We start from the raw sequence: 21,240 nt of genomic DNA, 5'->3' as shown, positions 1-21,240 counted from the left end.
GCAGAGCCAAGCACTGGACAGTAAAAGTCACATGCAAAACTACTCTGTGACCATCACAGAGAGGACTACCAAGGAAGCTAGGAGCAGGGATTCCTATTGACATGTTCAATTTCTGCTGCCAATGATGTCCTAGAGTGAAGAACACATATGCCACCTAGCTGTAGCAAGACCCTAGAGAAAGGGAATATATACTTCATCTTCCACCAGAAACACCAAAAATCCGTTTGCCATATACTGCTCACATTGTTTTATAGCACAACTTACTGGTCAAAAGCATGGATTTTGGAGCTAGCCTGCCAGGGTCCAAATCCCAGCTTGATCTCTCTTAGCGCTGAAACCCTGGACAAGTTAGTTAACCTTAGTTCTCTTGTGTATAAAATGGGGACAAAAGAGTATCTACCATACAGAATTGCCATAAAGGTTAAACATATGTAAAGTACTTAGAAGAGCATCCAACATAGATAGCACTATTTAAGTTCTAACTAATATTATTAAAATTAGTTGGGAGGAGGGAGTTGAATAGTGCTTTAAATTAACTAGGTCACTACTAAACTTCAGAAATCAATTCAGCAAGTTTTTCATTGTGGTATTTACCCTAAGATTTAACCTGCAGGGATAGATAGTAATTCTCAATTACCAGGGGGTAACCATGCAATCTATCTATGGACTGCTGAGTGCCCTGTCACTGCTGCTTTCATACCGTTCCCTCCCCTCTGGATCAGAACCACCTCCAGAACAAAAGCAGCAGCAGGATATGAGAGTCACACAAACCATGTGAACCTTTTTGCCAAAAAGGACTCTCCGTCAATCTCAAATGGAAAAGTGATTTGTTTCCTTGAGCCATCAAGGAAAGGCTAGAAGGGCATCAAGGCTAGAAATACCAGTCTCTCTTTCACTGCCCAGATGTTCTACCTTATGTTACAGACATAAGGCATATGGGTAATCATCTCATCTCTTCCACCTGACTAAACTCCTGGCAGACAAGACTGTGTCCCGAAACTCTCTGAATGGCTGACACACAGTAGGTACATATATGTATATACATGTATGTTGTATTTGCAATTGAATGTAAAAAAGAAGGATTATGGCTCTTTTGTCTCCGTAACATCTATAACTTACAACCATAAATGTTACCCTTTTTCTTGGTAAATGGTTAGTATATATCATGGGAAAGAACCTATATATCCAGACAAGTGTGAGACCAAAGAAAACATATGATTCTTACTGCTATTAAGTTACTAACACTGGCAACATTTCTGTGGGACACTGTAAGTATACTATGCAAGTTATATTTGGGTGCTTTCATAATATAGCCCCAACATTACAAAATGCTCGACATGTGACTGACTCTAAATACCTAATCACACCTACACTTCTGGCTCAAAAAGGAACAAAGGAGAGATATATGAACATAATTAACTGGTTCTCTACCATGCTGTTACATATTTCAGTTTTCCACCTCCATTATAAAAGAATGGCAGAGGTCAACTGAAACTTACATTTCCCCAAATTTATTTTCTTCAACAATTAGTTGCATTCCCATAAAATACTGAGAGACTGCTTGAATTCTGAAGACTGTACTAGAATCATAGCTACTGTGTCAACGCAATTTTTTTATTTTTATTTTTTTAAAGATTTTTATTTATTTATTTGTCAGAGAGAGAGCGAGCACAAGCAGGGGAAGCAGCAGAGGGAGAAGGAGAAGCAGGCTCCTCATTGAGCAAGGAGCCCGATGTGGGACTTGATCCCAGGACCCTGGGATCATGACCTGAGCCGAAGGCAGATGCTTAACAACTGAGCCATGCAGGCGTCCCAAAGCAATTTTTTAAAAAAGTATGGAGAACCATGTAGCAAAACCTTTTTTTGTCTCAAATCTGGGAGAAAATAAATACAAACAAACACAAATACCCCCAAAAGTTACAAATTAAGTTTACAGAATCAGAAAACCTTCATACAAACGTTGTTTGATAAAGGCAGGCCCTAAATCTTCTAGTGACTTATTTCCCTTCATTATTCCAAGTTTCAGTAATCAGGAGGCTTAAGCCTCATCTGAAGCCTGATATTAGATATAAAGGAGAACCGCATCAACTTCTTTTTCTGGAAACAACTTTTCTTTAGTTTTCAGGGTAGAATTATAACCTAGTTTTCTGGATTGTTTTTGTTTTGGTTGTGGGGGGAAAGTACAAGGAACACACCCATTTTCTAAGAAAAAATATGCAAATAGTACAGAAAAATAATTTTAAAAAACAAGTATGCTTTCTTGATCTACCAATTTCAAATACTGACCTGTCCTTCAGGAAAGATAAGTTTAGGGCATTTAAATCATCCTCCTCTCACCAACCCCTGCCAATCACATTGTTATTTTTGCCATGATCACTTTCATAGCTTTAAACCTCTACTTGTAGACTTACTAAGTTCAGAGTATCTCTAGACTTCCTACTATGTAAAATAAGGAAACTAAAGTCCTGCATCCTCTATTTTTCACAAGCCTTTAGCGAAGGGAGTAGAGCTTCTAATTAATCAATAGTTTACAGCATTTTAGAATACAGCATTTCATACCAAACTAAACTCAGGATGTTATTTTTTTTTTTTTTTTTTTAAATAAAGGTTCCAAAGATGATAAAAACCATTCTGCTCCAAACAAATGCTACCTGTATTTCTAGAATAGGATCTTAAGATAAATCACTCTAAGGGGGCGCCTGGGTGGCTCAGTCGTTAAGCGTCTGCCTTCGGCTCAGGTCATGATCCCAGGGTCCTGGGATCAAGCCCCGCATCGGGCTCCCTGCGCTGCAGGAAGCCTACTTCTCTCTCCCTCTCTCCCCCCACTTGTGTTCCCTCTCTTGCTGTCTCTCTGTCAGAAAAAAAAAAATCTTAAAAAAAAAAAAAAAAGACAAATCACTGTAAGAAACTCTAGTCCAACTATAAATTTATTCCAAAAAGGACAAATAAGATGGATATTCAGCTCTCAGAAAGAATGGAATAAGGGGTGCCTGGGTGGCTCAGTCAGTTAAGTGTCCAACTCTTGATCTCAGCTCAGGTCAAGATCTCAGGGTCGTGAGTTCGAACCTCATGTTGGGCCCCATGGAGCCTACTCAAAAATTAATTAAATTAAAAAAAAAAAAGAATGGAATAAAAGCTTGGGAATGTTTCTGCTATGAAGTCTCAAAGTTCATTCTTTAGGATTTCATTAAAACAAAACAACAGTTTGAAGAAGGAAAATTCTATAAAACTCAGAAAAAAAAAATTTTTTTTTTAAATATTTTATTTATTTGACAGAGACACAGCGAGAGAGGGAACACAAGCAGGGGGAGTGGGAGAGGGAGAAGCAGGCTTCCCGCGGAGCAGGGAGCCCGATGTGGGGCTCGATCCCAGGACCCTGGGATCATGACCTGAGCCGAAGGCAGACGCTCAACGACTGAGCCACCCAGGCGCCCCAGAAAATGTTGATATAGGCTCAACAGATATTCTTCCTATTCTTCTTTGCGAAATATCTGAAACATCCTATGATAAAGACACCTTTTGTATTTTAAACAGTTTAGACTACAAAGTATAAAAACCCTCTGCAGTGCTCCAAGCTTAGAGCCCACTGTAGTTAGTGGAGCTTCAAGCAGAAGCCACAGCTTCCCAATTCCCATTGTTTTTTTTCTTTCACTAAGCCCCTAGGAGGTTCTTCACGGACTCTGTCTGTACAAGTCCAAAGAATCCTTTGAGAACCAATGAATCAGAGGAAGCTAAAAATATTAACCAATAATGGACTCAATGGAGAACCTAAAAAAATTTTTTTAAGATTTTATTTTTAGGGACGCCTGGGTGGCTCAGTTGGCTAAGCGGCTGCTTTCGGCTTGGGTCATGATCCCGGGATCCTGGGATCGAGCCCCTCATCGGGCTCCCCGCTCAGCGGGAAGCCTGCTTCTCCCTCTCCCTGCCACTCTGCCTACTTGTGCTGTCTCTCTCTCTGTCAAGTAAATAAGTAAAATCTTTAAAAAAAAAAAAAAAGATTTTATTTTTAAGTAATCTCTACACCCAAGGTGGGGCCAAACTCACAACCCAGAAATCAAGAGTTGCATGCTCTACTGAGCCAGCCAGGCGCCCCCTGGAGAACATAAAAATTTAATGGAAAAGGCCAATTTGAAAGAACATTCCAATCTCCCCATTTATACAGACTAAAACACACATGGCTTCATTTCTTGTCCTTTTAACCTGCTCACTTGGCAGTATCCACCAGACTGACACATCCCAATAATGAAAATACACTAAGTCAGCATTTGACCTGACACAAAAGTGCTGTTTAGAAGGGGTGGGGGGTGGAGGGAAAGCTTCAGAAATAATATTTAAATATTTTAGACTAGTCAGTGAGTGTAAAAAAAAAAAAAACACAGAAAAATTAAGCAAATTCTCAATAGTGGTGATCATGGTTTCTTCCTTTGTTTTTATGCTCAGAAAAAGCCCTCCCTACCATAAAATCAGGTCGTTAATCACCTATAATTTTTTTGACTTACAGTGTAATTTTTTAATACAATGCTTTGATCCATTTAAAATTTATTTTGCATAATGTGAGGTACAAGTCTAATTTTATTTTTTCCAAAGAGCAAACAACTCATCCCTGTATTATTTATTGAATTATTGAAATTCCTTTGCCCACTGACTTGAAATGCCACTGTTATCATATACCAAATTCATATAAAGAAAGTCCACTCCTAAGCATTTACTAAGTGTTCTACAGATCTTTCCATTAACACAGTAGCAAAAAAAAAAAGAGAGAGAGGGAAACGTTAATATCTGGAAGATTCCTTGTCCCCTCAACACAAAGTTAATTTAAAATTTTAAATTTAACAACACAGAAATAAGTTATGTGTGAAAAGGAAACCAATACAATTGTATTTATATATCCCAGTATTGTTTATACGCCTAAGGAAAAAAACGCAAAAAGACCTGCCAACAGTAGTTATGTCTTGGTGGTAGAATCACAGAGGACTTAAATTTCTTCCTGTTTAATACTCCCCTGTATTTTCCACAATTTGTATTAAATCAAAAAGATAATTAAAAATTAATCTTTTTACACAGTGATTATACCACAGTAACAGTAATAGACACAAACAATTCTGGCTGATCATAGCATGATTTTTCCCTCAAAACCTGAAACTCTTAAAGACAAAATCATCAAGCACCAGAGCTTGCATAATAATGAAGATTGTTAACTTCTTCAAGGTGCTGCTCTCAAGAAACACAAGGGTGAGCCTAGGTAATGGAGAAATAGAGAAACTCTCTACCCACCCCAAAGAAGCAAGATTCTTAATTAGCTCCAAGTCAAAGACTTGGTGAGGAGCAGTAAATAAACTAATTAAAATACTTCAAAAAACATGAAGCTGAAGGGATAGTTGAATACTCCCAATTTCTGGGAGTCAAAAAGGAAAGAGCGAGGAAAACACTTTGGGGCTCACTGGGGTAGGGGAGTCTGTAAACAAGCATTTGCTTCTGAATACTTTTAAGCATAGCTGCTTTGCAAAACAATAAACAGACAAACCCCACACCAACAGACCTAGGAAATTTTCACTTGTATACACCTATTAATCACTAGTAGTTCCCCTGTACCTTCTACTGGAGCTTAGCACAGTGTCTGACATAGATTTAGGCCCTCAATGCATTAAAGTTATCATTACTTTTATTATTTTATAGCTAGAACACAAGAAGGTATGATGAACAAAGTTTATTCTAAAGGAACAATCTATTACATTTTTATAGGTCTCTTTGCCAGTTTTTTTTTTCTATTTAGGTACTAAAGGAAGACTTAAGTACTCACCAGAATCATCCTATCTTGGGTCGCCTCAAATTTCTGATACCTCTTCCCAGTTCCCCATGCAGTTCCACAAGGTGGGTCTTGAATATGAGATGGACTAAAAGAAGAAACTCTGAGCTGCCTCAGAGCCCTGCCTCTTCCTGTTTACCCAGTCATGTTACTGGGCCCCTCTCACGGTTCACATCTACTCTATGTGTAGATGGCTCCTCATAGCTTTGTAAGTCTGGCTTGAAGAACACATTCACATTAAAAAAGAAATCAATTTCTATTTTAAGGAGTTGCAGTCACATTTGTCCTAATTAACATAAAGAATCATTTCAAAGAAGGAAATTGGGAGATACGCTTCTATTCTTAAAAGATACTAAACCAATATAGGGTTTGTGATAGGTATTATCCTATTGGGCCATTCATCTACCCCATGCCTTTACCAGAGGAATCCCTGATTTAGGGGCATTTTTGCCATGGTTCTATTTTTGGACAACACACTTTCAACCAGGATCTTAAATTCACATTCCCACCAAAGACTGATGGGCTGTAAACTGGCACAACCATTTGCGTTAACTAGTAAAGCTGACAATATTCCCTCCATATAACCCAGGAATTCTATTCCTAGGTGTGTATGACACACACATACAGAAAGGTACTTATACAAGAATGTTCACAGTAGTACTGTTAATAACAGTCCAAGCCGGAAGAAAACTAGATGTCTATCAATAGTAGAAGGGATAAGTAAATTGTGATACAGTCACATAGCTGAATACTACAAAGAAACCGGAATGAATGAACTACAGTAGCACACAACATGGATGAATTTAGCAACGCTAAAAGAAGGAAAACATAAAATACAGCATGATTCCATTTACATAAAACTCAAAAGCAGGGGCGCCTGGGTGGCTCAGTCGTTAAGCGTCTGCCTTCGGCTCAGGTCATGATCCCAGAGTCCTGGGATCGAGCCCCGCATCGGGCTCCCTGCTCAGCGGGAAGCCTGCTTCTCCCTCTCCCACTCCCCCTGCTTGTGTTCCTGCTCTTGCTATCTCTCTCTCTGTCAAATAAATAAATAAAATCTTAAAAAAAACAAAAAAACAAAACTCAAAAGCAAACAAAACTATGTTGTTGAGGGATATGAAGGTGATAAAAGTAAAAAGAAAAAGAACACGATTGTCACAGAAGTCAGAATGAAAATTATCTCTAGTGGTTGAGAAGCTATGACTAGGAAGGGACCAATGAAGGGTGCAGTGGTGCTAGCACTGTTCCACTTCTTGAAGAGGTGGTAGTTACACAGTGGTTCATTTTACTTTTCATTACAATTAACTTTTCATTAAATTTTATACAGATCCACCTGAATTTACAGATAGATATTTCAAAAAAGAAAAAAAAAAAAAGCTTTCTGACACAGCCAACCAGCTCTACCTACAATTTCGCTCTAGCCTCAAGTGTGACACCAAAGGTTCATTCTTTCCCCCTTTTCAGCAAAGCAAGAGGTTAATCTATCATTTTTTCATGCAGCCAAAAATCAGAAATCACAATCCAGTGTGACAAATGGAGCATTTAGCCTGGAGAGGACTTAAAACATCTGGAACAAAATGCAGGGCAACTAAGTACAAAGTAACAGAAAAGAACAGGTGTTCATATAACATCTCATTCTGAGGCTGAGAAATATAAGACTACAGATAAAGAGTGGCCATTTAAAAAGTAGACAAGCAAAAAGCATGACACATAAAGAACAAACCACAACTGATTAAATTAAAAGACAGCATGCAAGCTTTAAGGAAGAGATCCCTGATTCTGAAGCTGTCATAATGGAAGACAGCCATACCTAGAGCCCCTGACTTTGGTTACCTAATTTAGGGAGCAATTCAAATTTGTAAGAAATTTGAATCCCTACCCTATTTGATCTTTTGTGTGAAATGGCAACAATGTAAGCTGGAAAGGGAATGTGGAAAGCAAAGGTTCGTGAAAAGGTACACAAATTATTCATCACAGAGGGCTGGAAGTAAGACATCTTCTAGTAGGTAAATCTAAATTAATGAGCTTACAAAAAATATTATCTACAAACACCAATTTAAAAGGCAGATCTCAAACTTAACAGTTAAAAACAAAGATATCCCAGAATAAGCAGGCCTAAAAGGTATATTAAAATTTTAAGCCTATATCAAACTTTACTGCTTTTCTTTGAACCATTTAAGGTCCTTAGAAAAGCTGATGTGTCCTAATGCTAAAACCTGAAAGTTGCATTGACTTACATTTCAAGAGAAGAAAAGTGTTCAAGCAGCAAACTGTGGCTGGATTCAAAGATGCAGTTCTCCCACATCTTCGATTTCCCAGCACTTAGTAGTTTCTGTCAGACAGCACCCAGAATGATTGGCAGGATTTGTAATGTTTCAATACTACGAGGAAAAAGACTGCACACATATTTCCAGCATACGAATGATTTTAACTCACCAGTCACCATGTTGCATGTATTTCTGCTGCTTGTCCTGAGTTCTTAAGACTTGTAACATTCTGAAGAAGATAGAACAAAGAAGTCCTTTCCATCCTAAGCCTCTTTTTAAATTTTAACTTTGTTCTTAAAATACAGTATATTAAAAGAACTACCCCCATCATTATTAAATTTGGTTGCTAATTTTACCTTAGTTTCTTTTTCCTTCAACTTAATTAACCAAGACTGTAAAACAGTCTGATGTCTTGTCTTAGAAAAAAGAAGTGCATATTTCTCTAGGACAAACCTAGAACTCCCCTAGTACCAGAACAACAACAAAAGCTGAAAAGAATTGAAATTCTACATCAAAAGTGACTTCTGCAGTGATATATGAACAGATTTTAGAAATTTCTGTTGGAGAATTTTATAATTATAAAAGTAGGCAAAGCACAGATTTCTCACGTTGTTTAATTTTGTTCTGGGCAACTTTTTTGGCTGATCGATAGCGGGCCTTCCTTAGTCTTAACAGAATACAAGTAAGCTCCTCCCACCCGCACAGAAGAAAAGGCTGCATTTAAGGATTTGAAGTGGAATTTTAAAACTCAGGTAGTTTCACGACCACAGAAGAGGATCCCCTTCCGGAGCGCACAGAGGTGACGTGTAGGAATTGCGCTTATGCAAGAATTACTTTACAATGACAAGAAAGCAGGTACCGCTGAAGAGCCTTCCAGGATTAACCTTCCCTCTCCAGCAACAAAGCACCAGAACAAGGTGAGGAAACTCGAGGGGGCTCGCTGCCCTCACAGACCTACAGGGCTCAGTTTCAGAAACAGGGCAGCACCCTCCCCGCACATTGGCCTCAGGTCACTGCATTCTTCGAGAAGAACGAGCAATCTCGCTCGCCTCGCAGAAGAGCGGAGTCTCCAGTCAGACGGCAAAGCCGGTTGGTTTCTCCCCAGGCCTAGGCCACGGCGGTCCGGGGACGTCACCAGAGCAGGAAGGGCCCAACCCACAACCTTCCTCACACTGCGAGCTGCCCGCCAGCTCGCCGCCGCTCCACGCAGCAGAGGTGTCCTGCGCGTCCTCGCGGCGGCGGCGCCGCCACCCAACAGCGGGGCGCGCGCCCCGAAGCCGGGGGTCGCGGGCGGGCGCGCGCCACAGAAAGCCGCTCTTGCCCAAGAGCCGCAGCACCAGGAGCGGAGGTATCCGAACCGGGAACGCGCACGTCGGCGGCCACGCGCGCCCCAAGGGCCGCACAGCGCGCGCGTGCCCGCGTATAAACAGGCCCGGCCGCGCGCGAGCACCAGGGCGCGTTCGCGCGCCGCGCCCACCCGAGTCCCCGACCTGCCTCTCCCCACCCCACAAGGGGCGGAGGCGCGCGAGCCCAGGGACATTCTCCGCTCCGGAGCCGCCCCGAGGTCTCCTGGGCCCAGCGGCAGCGGCCCGCCCGCCCGCCCCCGCCCGCCGTTGTGTGGGGTGGGCCCGCTGTCTCAGGCCCGCAGGTTCGCCGCATCCCTGCCCCTACTGCAGCCCTCACCCGGCGACGTCGTCGTCGCCGCCGCCGCCGCCGCCGCTCTACCCGCCGGCCCCGCCGCACCGCTCGGGGCCCCGGTTCCGCCGTCGCCGCTCCAAGACCGACAGGATTTTCCCCTCACAGCTCCCTGGGCGCCATCTTACATTCAACCCTCACAGCCAATGGGTGCCGAATGCTCCTCTCGCGATAACCGAAGCGTCGGATCCCGCGAGAATTGAGACTGCCTCCTGGCCAACCTTAAAGGGAACGCTTCTGCCGAGGCGAGAGGCCGGGCCTCCGGCTGCAGAAACGGCGAGAAGAGCCAGGAGTGTAGGGCGGAGCGCCCCGCCCTCGGACGCCCCTCCATGCTGGGCGGAGTCAGGGCCGGAGTTTGGCCTTTCGAATTGGGAGCCTGGGCGGGTTGGGGCTCCAGGCTTGCTCTCCGGACCCTTCTGCAGCGTGCCTGGGCCTCCTTCAGTCGCGTAGCCCCACGTGGGGCGGGGCCCCGTCTCTTGCTTAAGGTAGCCCCCACAGCCCCTGACCTAGGCTCTGCGCCCCCGTACCATCGTCCCACCTGAGAAGCCCAGAGTCCCTCTCGTGCAGGAGTCCTTAACATTTGGGAACCCCCTCCTCAATAGCCTGTCGTCCTAATCCAGCCTTCCGCAACTCAGTCCACCTTAAAGCGGGCCTCTAGTAGCCTGGTGTTTGTATACAGGGAAAATGTGGAGGGTGTTAAAGCTGCAGGCACACGCGAGTAGCCCACACTACCCCAGAGGGCAACCAGTTGGCTATAGCCTTTTTTTTTAAAAGGGCCTCAGGGCCTTTGCACTTGTTCCTCCTGCCCTGGCAAACATCGCCTTGGTCCTTAGGGGTTCCCTAAGGAGTCACCTCCTGAGAGTAGTCTAGGCACAGGATTGGTCAGGAACTTCCTCCCGCCTTGCACAGGCCCCAGGGAGAGCTCTCTTGCACAGTGCCTGGTCACCCTCTGTCTGCCTAACTAGACGGTCAACTTAGAAGGCCATCGCACAAGTCTTCCTCTTCTCATTGTGCCTGGCACGTGGTAGGCACTTGATAATTATTTTCTGAATGACTGGACCGAGAACCAGGTCTGTTTTCATCTACCTAGGCACACAGGCAGACACAAACCCTCTAGATCCCTCTAGCACAAGTGGAACAGCACCCAGAACCTGCCAGCCCCCAGACCAGGTGCAGAGGATTTCGAATCAGGCCCAGGTCCCTGCCCTAGAGCACTAAGAAGTGCACCAGTGGTTTCAAAGATGTCAGTACTGCTCTCTGTGCAGGGCACCTCCTCCTCCCCCCAGCAAGGCTCTAAGGTCCTCAGGAGCTGGAAGTGCAGACAGATAACACACAGACTCCAGGGGATTTAGCTGTTCTTTATTGATATGGAGTCTGGGTACCCCTAGCCTCCAGAAGCATGAGGTAGTTCCACGGGGCTTCCTTACAGCTCACACCTTTCCTGGGTCCTCCTTCAGTGTGACAGTCCGGTTGAAGACAAGCTGGATGGCAGATGGGGAAGAATGACGACCAAGCCAGAACCAGGCTAGGAGGCCCAGACCTCACCAGACCCTACCCTCACAGCTGAGGGTCAGGACACTCGGGTTCTCAGTAACTATGACTTTGGGTAGAGGACTGGATGGCTCTGGGCCTCCATTCTATAAGGATTGTAACAACCACTATGCCTGATCCCTACACCTTGAGGAGTAAGAAAGGCAGGGTTCATACAAATTTTGTGCATGGACCTCTGAACCTGTTTCCTCATCAGTAAAACATGAACCCCATCTCAGGTGGTAGGGATTAACTAAGGGAATGTTGACAGAGCACTTGGCACAGTAAATGGCATCCACCGTCATTGTTGTGCAAAGGGCAGGTAGGTAAATTCAAGCACCTGTCCCTGGCAGCTGTCTGGATCCACGGAGAAGTAGCCAAGCCGCTCAAACTGGAACTTGTCAAAGGGCTTTGCCAGGGCCACAGAGCAGTCCACTAACGCTGCCTCCACCACTTGTAGCGATGCCTGTGGGCAGGGAATTAAGGTGGCCATCCAGCCAGAGAGACCCACCACCCTCACCTTATATCCTACGGGCCTACCAGGTTCAGGTCACTTAAGAATCCACCAGGCACCTCAGCAGGATCCTCAGGGTTCTTGTGCTGAAATCTGCAGCCAGAAGGAAGGTTAAGACTCCAGCTGGGTAGCCACAGCAGGCAATGCCCATCTTGTATCTGCCTGCGCCCCAGCTCTGTTCACTCACAGTCTCTCATAAAGGCGAATCTCACAAGTCAGAGGCTGTGACACCCAGTGAATAAAGGCCTTGGGCTTTTCTCCAGCATCCGCCTGTCTACAGGTCACTTCCAGGCTCTCTACACAGCCAGTGGGGCCCTGGAAGTCAAGCAGCCTACAATTAGACCCAGGGACCACTACTAGAACTGGAGGCTGCACGCACCCAGATCCTCTCCGAAGCAGGCACTGAGGTAGGAAGACTGCAGCTCGCTCTCACCTTGAAAACATTCTGCAGCTCGATGACGTAGCCAGTATGCCTCAGGCCCACAGGCTGGCCCCATGCCAGGCGCTTATAGCCTGGCTCTGGCTCCTAGAGGTAGGAAGTGGTGTGGACACAAGAGACTGCACAGGTCAAAAAGGTAGAAGAGGCTTCTCCCCACCCCCATTTCTGGCAGGGGCTGGCTCATCTGAAGTAGGAAGTAGGTAAACTGACAGAAGAGATGAAGGGATCTCAGGACAGGGCTCAGCAGCAAACAGGACCCTTCACACCCCCCACTTACTTCTTTGAAATCAGTCCTTTCAATGAAGACCATGGGTCCAAAGGGAACCTGATGGAAGCCCTTGGTCTCATCAGCTGGGAAGTTGGGAACCTGGATGTCTAAGGACTATAGCAGGAGATAGGTGGCTGAGTCACACTAGGCACTGGGACCCCCATGCCCAGACCCAGGTGCACCACCCCCAACACACACACATAGAGGCACACCTACCTTGGTAGAAGGAAAGTTGGTGATGATGACCTGTAAAGGCTCCAGCACAGCCATAGCCCGTGGGGCTGTATCATTCAGCACATCACGCACACAGGCTTCTAGCAGATGGGGTTCCATCGTGGTCTGTGCCACTGTCACCCCCACCTAGCAGGAAAGATCAGCATCACTCACAGCCACAACCACAAACTGCTCTGCTCAGCCCCCACCTGCCCACGCAGCCCACTGGGCTATACCCGAGCACAAAAGTTGTTGATGGCCTCAGGCGGAAAGCCCCGCCGTCGTAAGGCTGTGAGTGTGAAGAGCCGTGGGTCGTCCCAGTCCCTGTGGGCAAGGAGGTGGTAAGAAGGTCTTTGGCAGTATATGCCACTAGTTACTTCCAACCTTCAGTGAGGCAAACAATCATGCCTACCGCACAGCACCAGCTGCCACAAGCTGGAGAATCTTCCTCTTAGACACAACGGCATAGTGAAGGTTGAGACGGCCGTACTCCCACTGAACAGGGCAATAGACATCCAATGCATTGCACAGCCAGAAGTAGGAAGAGCGTCTGGGGTGGGAGAGTAGAGTCAGGTCTGGCCACCTCCGACCAGAGAGAGACCACAGAAAGGGCTGCTGGAATCCCACTGGCCCTACCCACCCCATGGGCCCAGCTCCCTCACCGGGCCTGGAATTCCTTGGTGCAGAGCGAGTGGGTGATGTGCTCGATGGAGTCACAGAGGCAGTGTGTGTAGTCGTAGGTGGGATAGATGCACCTGCAGAGCATAGGCAATAGGCCCCACCATCCAGCCCCAGTCTGCCTTACCCATGGCCCACCACCCCACCCCATGCTCACACCCACCAGGTGTCCCCCGTGCGATGGTGTGGTGTGTACTTGACTCGATAGGCCACAGGATCCATCTTGCCATCCTCCATCACCAACTTCATGCGCAGTGTGGCCTCACCCTCCGCAAACTTGCCCTTGCGCATTGCCTGACAGGAGCAAGGGCTCAGACTACCTCTCAGCACAGGGGCATCTCCTCCTCAGCACCCACCCAGACCCAACTGCCCCTCCAGAACCCCACCTCAAAGAGCAGCAGTGACTCCTCTATGGGACGGTCTCTCCAGGGTGAGGGCAACGAGTTATGGCCTTTGAGCTCCTCTCCTCGCTGGTGGCACACATAGGCCTGGCCCCTATGGGGAAGAGGTATGAGCGCCCAGGATGGCTATGTCCTGGGCAGCCTACCTGGCTCTACATGACAGCCCCAGCCTCACCTATGGATGAGCTCCACAGCCCAGGCATACAGCTGGTCAAAATAGTCAGAGGCATATGTAACCTTGTAAGGAGTGTAACCTGGGGCAGAAAAAGGCACGGTATGAGCAACTAGCCAGGGACACCCAATGGCAAGCCATAGCCCAAGGAGACGCCCGCTGACCACCAGGTCTTTCTTCCCAGCCCTTGCCCAGCCCATACCCAGCCAGGACACCATGTCACAGATGGCAGTGAAGAACCTTGCTTCCTCCTTCTCAGGGTTGGTGTCATCAAAGCGCAGAAAACAGATCCCATTGTTAGCCTAGGAATCATAGAATCTGTGAGCTCTCACATCATCAGCTTCCAGAGTCCAACTCATCAAACTGGGACATTCTCAGAGCTCTCCCATGTCAGAATTGAAAATGCCTTCAAGAGTTTCACTCATTTTCTTATATCTAAATGCCTTAAACAAAGCCTCCTACACCAACTCCAGACATCCTCTTTCTAAGCCTGAGTAGTTGCACTGGGCACTTCACCAAAGTTGAACTCACTGCCTCACCTACGGCTTTTTTCCCATGAGCCCAATGGATTCCTGGCCTCGAATCACATATGTGATTCCCTTCCATGGCTTCTGTCTGCTCTGGGCACATTATAGGAGTAGCAGGAAAGGCAGGGACACCTTTCTGGTATCCAGTCTTGGGAGCAGCAAGTGGTCACCCTGACTGCCAGATCCCCACACACTCACCCTGGCATAGCCAAAGTTGAAATTGATGGCTTTGGCATGTCCTATGTGCAGGATTCCATTGGGTTCCGGCGGGAACCGGGTCCGTACCTGAGATAAGGGAAATGGGAACAGAGGAATGATGCCAGAACTGAGATTACCCTCAAGGAACAGATGCCCCTTCCCAGGGAGGCCACGGTGATAGGTTAGATGGAGCAGTACAAAGGCAGCCCAGGTCCCTTGGCAAGTGACGGCACTAACTTGCCCAACAGTACTTCCACACACCTGTCCTCCAGTAATCTCCAGGTGCTGCTTCAGTAGGTCCATGGTGTGTGGAGTGGTCACATAGCCTGGGGTCTTATAGTTCTCACCTGCCAGGGCCAGAACAAGCCTGAGGACTGGGCTAAAACCCAAGGCTCCCTACTCTGGCTATAAGAGTTGCTATCAAGATCTCACCCTCCCCAGGATTTTGATCTGCCAGCTCACCAGGTTTGTGGAACTTAAGTGCCTCCCCTCGGAGCTGCTCCATCAGAGAGAGGCCCTGATCAGCCGCCTCACCTGTGAAGAATAGACCAAAGAAAACTTACCCTCTGATCCTCTGAATACAGCTACCCCATCCAGCTCAGGGATAAAATCCTGCAACCAGAAGAGAACCAGGCAGGTCCCTCCTTCCCCAACCTCAGAGACAAGAGATACAAAGCCAGACTTCTCAGTTTCCTCATGTTAGTGTCTGGCAGCAGAAGGCAGGGTGATGAGTAAGCTAATGGCCTGAGGAGATTGGGCTATAAGAACCCATCAGGAGGAAAGCCTAGAAGTCAGGGAGCTGAATGTGACAGGGACCTCAAACCTCTCACCATTCTCCATCAAGTCCTTTGCTGTCCTCCAGTCTTTTTCTTCTGGCCGAGCTTTTGACACCTGAGAGAAGCCCAGAAGTTGGGTCAGGGTCTCAGGATCACTGGGGTCAGATACTCCCTTCCCCAGCCTGAAGTCTCACCCTACCCCACCTCATCCCCAGGGACCCAGGACCATACTCAGCCCCACCTTGGGTTTCTTCTCCAGATCAGTCTCTGTCTTGGGACCCAGAAGGTGAAGAACCTGAGCAGAAACCAGAGTCAGGTCTGAAACAGGAGTGTTCTGTTTCAAGGAGCCCCTGACTGACCCCACCTACCCACATAAGGGGTTCCTGGCCTGCCTACCAACACTGCCTTGAAGAACCTACCTAGCCCATCCCATTTCTGCTCCTCACATGGTTCTGCTGGCCTCAAATGCTCTTTCCCCCCCTGAGAGTCCAAAAGCTTGTGACAAAACAGGTAACAAAAACTGCCATTTACAGAGAGGAACTGTGGGCTCAGCATCAAGACAACAAACTACCTCAGCCATCAGCCTCTTGTGATTCTCAACCACCATCTGAGATGACAGCCATATCACCTCTATTTACAGGATGAGAAAACTGAGGTTCAGAGGACAGCAACCCGAAAATAGGCACAATCCAGAGGCCCAAGTCTTTTACTGCCCACCAAGGTGCTGATCCTCCACACTAGGCTCTACTATCCACCACAAGAATAGGGACAGGGTCTCTTCCCCTCCCACCCCCATGTATCCCTCAGTGGACTCTAGGCACTGTCCATGGCAGGGTCTTTGCCTGCTTCAGCTCAAGGAGTTGCCCACCTGCATGTCCACTTCATGCTTGATCATTCTGCCATCTGCCCACTTGAGCACAGCTCGAGCCTCTCCTAGAAACATGGGCACAAGGAGCTGCAGAAAGGCCAAGAAGGACACTTCCTACTCTCTTTCACAAGAAAAAGTCCTGGCTGACCTCAAGAACTAGAGCCTGGGCCCAGCCGGACCACTTTTAAAGTGCTCCTATTCCTCCCTCTCACTGAGGCCCAGAAAAGAAGGTATGACCAGAGAGAACAACATAGTCCCCTGCCCCAGGCCCTGCTCACCCATCAGCAGTCCCATGTTGAAACGATAACGCTCCTCCAGGAGCTGGGGCCGGTGACGATTTATGGCGGCCTCCACCTGCAGAAAGCCAAACCATGTGGTTCAGAAAGATGTCCTTCAGAAATGCTCTAGGGGCCCACACTCTCACCCTGGCTCTTCCTGGGTGGAGAAGCTGAGCCACTCCTTTCCAGGGTCAGTACTAAGGAGGTACCCAATGCCTAAGGAAAGACTCACAGCCTCTTCAATCTGCTCTGGGGTCACCATGACACCCACACCACATTCCTGCTCAAAGTCCTCGGTGTTGATGGGGTCCAAGGGATGACTTCGCACATACTCAAGGGCAGCTGAGAAAGGAGAACCAATGAGTGGCATCTCAGCTCCAAGAAGTAGTTACACAAGGCCCTAGCCCCTTGAAACCCCAATAATCACAAGTTGGCTTCCTCAGAAGTTAAGCCTTGCACTATCCTAGAGAAGCTCTGAAAGAATAGTGTTCTTTTTTTTTTTTTTTTAAGATTTTGTTTATTTGAGAGAGAGAATGAGAAAGAGAGAGCACGAGAGGGGGGAGGGTCAGAGGGAGAAGCAGACTCCCCGCTGAACAGGGAGCCCCATGCGGGACTCGATCCGGGGACTCCAGGATCATGACCTAAGCCGAAGGCAGTCGCTTAACCAACTGAGCCACCCAGGCGCCCTGAAAGAATAGTGTTCTGAGCGAGGCTCTCCCTCAGATCTACACAGTTCCCCAGTCAGTCTCACCAGGGGCGACCCTCTCCACTCTTCATTGCCAGGGCCTAGGTTTAGAGAGGAGTGCAGTGGGAGCATATAAAGAGACACTGGGGGACTTGGCAGAAAGGGCAGACAGGGGTATTGGCTGAAGGGAGGAGTTGGGAGGTGGAAGTGGCAGGGCAGGCAGGGGTCTCACCGCTCAGCTGGAGCGCGGTGTGGATCTTCTTATTGGCTATGTAGCTCACAAGGAAAGAAAGACGCCGGGGATCCCTGAGTCGGGATGCCAAGCCATATAGCAGGGTCCCGGTAGCTTTGTCGATGGTGGAGCCCAGAGTCTGCTGCGCCTGCGGTCCAAGAGGTCAGGAGAGAAGCCCCACGCCCAGTAAGAAAAACATGAGTTAGACAAGGTTGGTAGGTCGGGGTCGGGACTGGGACCCGGTCCGGCACTGAAGCACAGTCGGCAGCCAGGGCCAAGGGCAGAGGGACTCCCACCTGGGTCGCCGCCTCGCGCAGCTGCGCGCTCAGAGCCGTGTTCTTGAGCGTCTCCCGGGCCTTATGCTCGCTCAGGCCAAGGCCGGTGAAGAGCGACAGCGAGTCCAGAGCCGCCATTGCTGCGATACCGGAAACCGAAAGAAAACTTTGGAGCCAATCTGCACGTTGGCATTAGCCCACTGACCAATAGGAGAGCGAAGCCGCCAGGGACAGCCAATGGTAGCCTTCCTGGAAAGAGGGGGCGGGCTATCCAGGCTCGTCGGCGCCATTTAAAAGACAGAGGCCGCCGAAACCGCTCTTTCCGGGGGCTTCACTTCCGTTTTCGCGCCGCGGGTCGCTTGAAGGAGTGAAGTGGTAGGGGGCGGCAGGACTTTAGGGGAGATTTGCCGCGGACCTGGAGGGAAGGTGTTCTGCACAGAAGCAGGAAACCCTGGGACCATCCGATTTCTGTTGTTGGGAGCAACTGCGAGTTCCTGTCACATTTCTGACGTCACAGCTTTGGAGTTGTCATGGAAACAGTTGAGAAAAAAAAAACGAACCCCGGGAAACCGGTCAAGACTCCAGCACAGATAATGTGCGAATGGCAGATAGGGGGGCTCCCTAAGTCGGGCACTTTTCAGGCGCCCACCTAGACAACACCTGGCTAGGAGACAGAGGGACCTCGAAGGTGTTCTCTATAATGATTTGGTTTAAAATCTCCTGACATACTTACCCTCCCTTGCCAAAGTATGCAAATGTCACAAAAACCACAAGCAAATTAGACCTTGAAATACATCTGCCAAGTGTTTGACAAAATATTTTATTGAAGTTCGGATAGGGTGGGGGAGAGGAGATACAATCTTCATGATGAGGCCTATTGTGCTTGGGGGAATCTCCCCACAGTCTCTCACTGGACTTCAAGGACCTGCTGAGAATCAGGCTAAAAGAGAACTGTTTTCTTTGTGGAACTGGAGCTGCTGGGATGGTGAGAAGATCCCCAAATTTGGGATTGGAACTCAGGCTCTCTGAGGCTTTGGTATTACTAGTAACTTGAGGACCTTCAAGAACGGGGCAGGATACTGACCGCAATCTACCCATATTCTGTATGTTCCATTTCTGGGCCTACATCTGGGTCCCCCATGATGACCACATCCAGGTTCTGCCCAGGGCCAAACACTGCATCAATATCTAAGTCCAGTTCTGTGTCTTGGCTCCCAAGACTCCAGCCTGATGTCCAGCCCAGGCAAGGCCAGGTGCAGGCGTTGAGTGTGGTGGTAGACAGGCACCACGAAGCAGAGTCTCAGCCACACCACCCCTGTGCTGAGTCCACAGCTGCAGGTACCTAGCCCACAACAAAGGTGCCTATGATGAGCACAGTGCCTGCCACATCCACTGTCCCCTCTGTACTTGATGCCACCAAAGGATTTATTACAGCACCATCACTATCACCACTGAGTCTTGCAGGTCTGGTGATGGCTCCCTCAATGGAGTCAGGGCCTACATCCCCTTTTCTGGTTCTCTCATGGTGCCTACCCTGGGAATCCTGTGGCTCCATGTCACAGGATGAGACAGTGGCCCCACCAATGCTACCAAGAATGCCACAAGAGGCAGTGGCAGGCTAGCCAGTCTTCTGGAGCCCTATGACTTGCACAGAATAGAGCCATGACATTTTATGGCCCAGCCCAGGGGCTGGCTTGTTTGCATGGACCCTTGGCACTACTTCAAGGAAAATCAAGAAAAAGATGATCAAGGAGAAAAGCTAGACAGCAGTCAGCAAGGCCCAGCTGTGGCATGGGAAGAGGCAGGGTCCTGGGGCTGGCAGGACAGAGGCAGTGGGGGCCATAGTGCGGATGCCATAGAAGGGTTATATGGCAGACGCAATAGCAGCTGGGCTATGGTCAGGGGCAGACAGAGCTCCTTGATCAGTGCTCCCAGTACAAGCAGACCACTAGTGGCTAGATACTTGGGGCTGCACACAGTAAAGACCCAGTACTGCTGTAGCCCATACCTAGCAGGCCCTCCAACAGTATGCCAGCACCAGCACTCAGCTTGGCAATTCCGCCGTTTCTGCAGCCTCTCTCACCCAGCTCTCCAGGCTCCACTCCATAGCCAGCAAACCTACACTACCCCTGTGCCATGTTCCCATAAGAAAAAGCCAACACTGGTCACAGGGGTAGCTTTCTGCAGGAGCTCCCACTGCCGCCACCCCTAACTCCAACTGAGGCTAAGGTGTACTAGCAGGGCCCATACGCTAAGTTTCTTGTAAGACTGGCCCCAGAGGGGGCGCCTGGGTGGCTCAGTTGTTAAGCGTCTGCTCAGGTCGTGATCCCAGGGTCCTGGAATCGGGCCCCACGTCAGGCTCCCTGCTCCGCGGGAGGCCTGTTTCTCCCTCTCCCCCTGCTTGTGATCCTGCTCTCACTGTGTCTCTCTCTGTCAAATAAATGAATGAATGAATGAATGAATAAATAAATAAATAAATAAAAAGACTGGTGCCAGAGGCTTGGGGCAGGGATGGATCTACAGGGCTGCCAAGATCCTGTTCCCCCACCCTCTGCCTACCTTTATACTCTTTCTGGCTTATCTAAACAGTTCACCTCATGAGTACCTCTGCTCCCCATCTCCTCTGGCTGGAGACACCCACGCTTACCCTTAAGCAATAGGACAGAGAAAGAAGTAGCATTATCCATGAAAAGAGGCAAGAAAGCTCTTCACAAGATTTGCCCTTGCTATGTGTATGTACAAGGTCACAGAGGCTCTGAAACTAGGACAAGCTTGCAGACTCACTATGGGTGAACAGCCTGGGGCAAAGGCCAGGAGCCAAGGTCTCAGGGACTTAAGGGAAGAAATGGCCTGCCAGGACTCTGCACCTTCCCTCCCACATGAAGGCAGCCAAGATGAGCTCTGGGCTCACTGCCTGTCCTCCTTTTGGAGCAGGATCTCTCTCCTCACAGCCGTTTTTTTCCTGTGCTGTTCTCCACTAAGGGATCCAGATGGTGCTCAGACTACAGCAAAGAAAGACCTGATACTAGGAAAAGAAGGAAGACAGTACTCCCAGTGCTTCCTGTTCCCCAAGAAGTCCTCCCTGACCCGCTGTCTGGCTGTCAGCCCCAGGCTACTCCAGTGCCTGCACCTTTGACCCCAGCTTCTAGAGCCTCTTGGGGGTACTCATCCACTCTTTAGGTATGAAGTATTGACAATGATGCCGAACACAGCTGCCTCCACATGAGACCCAGAACTGGCAGGATCAAAGGGCAGCGGGTAGGCCCCAGAAAACTGATGGCTTCGTGACCCATAGGGGCTGAGGTGGGACCCCACCATCTCTCCTCAGACCAGAGCACTTTCAGGGTCTTTAACACACCTACACACAAACACAAACACACACACACACACACACACACACACACACACACACACACACACA

The 21,240-nt window shown here is 48.3% G+C and overlaps 2 protein-coding genes across 7 annotated transcripts in view; both read right to left on the bottom strand.

Annotated features, from left to right (window-relative positions):
• Nucleotides 1-9,123, bottom strand: part of QRICH1 (glutamine rich 1) — a 52,985-nt gene extending 43,862 nt beyond the window's left edge. For 2 of the 5 annotated variants that reach the window (XM_021686920.1, XM_021686924.1), the window contains exons 1-2: nucleotides 8,041-8,308; nucleotides 5,801-6,020 (exon numbers count right to left, since the gene is read on the bottom strand). The gene's annotated coding sequence lies outside the window, so the exon portion shown is untranslated. Of the gene's footprint in view, nucleotides 1-5,800; nucleotides 6,664-8,040; nucleotides 8,309-9,074 lie in introns of those variants that run through there. The other 3 variants (XM_044921659.1, XM_021686923.1, XM_021686922.1) reach the window with 3 other exon arrangements.
• Nucleotides 9,124-11,103: 1,980 nt separating this feature from the next.
• On the bottom strand, nucleotides 11,104-17,973 carry QARS1 (glutaminyl-tRNA synthetase 1). 2 transcript variants are annotated; one of them, XM_021687033.1, is made up of 24 exons: nucleotides 17,841-17,973; nucleotides 17,545-17,692; nucleotides 16,860-16,969; nucleotides 16,628-16,703; nucleotides 16,350-16,414; nucleotides 15,723-15,776; nucleotides 15,536-15,596; nucleotides 15,168-15,239; nucleotides 14,967-15,052; nucleotides 14,706-14,792; nucleotides 14,183-14,282; nucleotides 13,984-14,062; nucleotides 13,794-13,902; nucleotides 13,571-13,701; nucleotides 13,392-13,484; nucleotides 13,142-13,279; nucleotides 12,966-13,053; nucleotides 12,733-12,876; nucleotides 12,526-12,630; nucleotides 12,243-12,335; nucleotides 11,997-12,124; nucleotides 11,836-11,902; nucleotides 11,636-11,761; nucleotides 11,104-11,246 (listed from the first exon to the last, which is right to left on the bottom strand). In XM_021687033.1, the coding sequence occupies exons 1-24, from the start codon at nucleotides 17,955-17,957 to the stop codon at nucleotides 11,196-11,198; spliced, it is 2,328 nt and encodes a 775-aa protein (XP_021542708.1). In that variant the 5' UTR covers nucleotides 17,958-17,973; the 3' UTR covers nucleotides 11,104-11,195. The 2 variants fall into 2 exon arrangements, with proteins under 2 accessions (XP_021542708.1, XP_044773123.1); XM_044917188.1 differs by having other exon boundaries at nucleotides 17,578-17,692; nucleotides 17,841-17,969.
• Nucleotides 17,974-21,240: the final 3,267 nt, after the last annotated feature.

The sequence above is a fragment of the Neomonachus schauinslandi genome, chromosome 1, assembly GCF_002201575.2.
Source record: "Neomonachus schauinslandi chromosome 1, ASM220157v2, whole genome shotgun sequence".
Lineage (NCBI taxonomy): Eukaryota > Metazoa > Chordata > Mammalia > Carnivora > Phocidae > Neomonachus > Neomonachus schauinslandi.
The sequence above is the reverse complement of the archived record's forward strand: the minus strand, read 5'-3'. Positions and strand labels throughout refer to the sequence as shown.

What these genes read in the sequence shown, in the direction of transcription:
- QARS1 (XM_021687033.1), bottom strand. Translation starts at nt 17,957, where the DNA reads ATGGCGGCTCTGGACTCGCTGTCGCTCTTCACCGGCCTTGGCCTGAGC. An exon ending in CAGAGCAGATTGAAGAGGCT is followed by an intron (nt 16,704 to 16,859) that starts GTGAGTCTTTCC and finishes GGCTTTCTGCAG; the next exon opens with GTGGAGGCCGCCATAAATCG. An exon ending in ACCAAGGAATTCCAGGCCCG is followed by an intron (nt 13,280 to 13,391) that starts GTGAGGGAGCTG and finishes CTCCCACCCCAG; the next exon opens with ACGCTCTTCCTACTTCTGGC.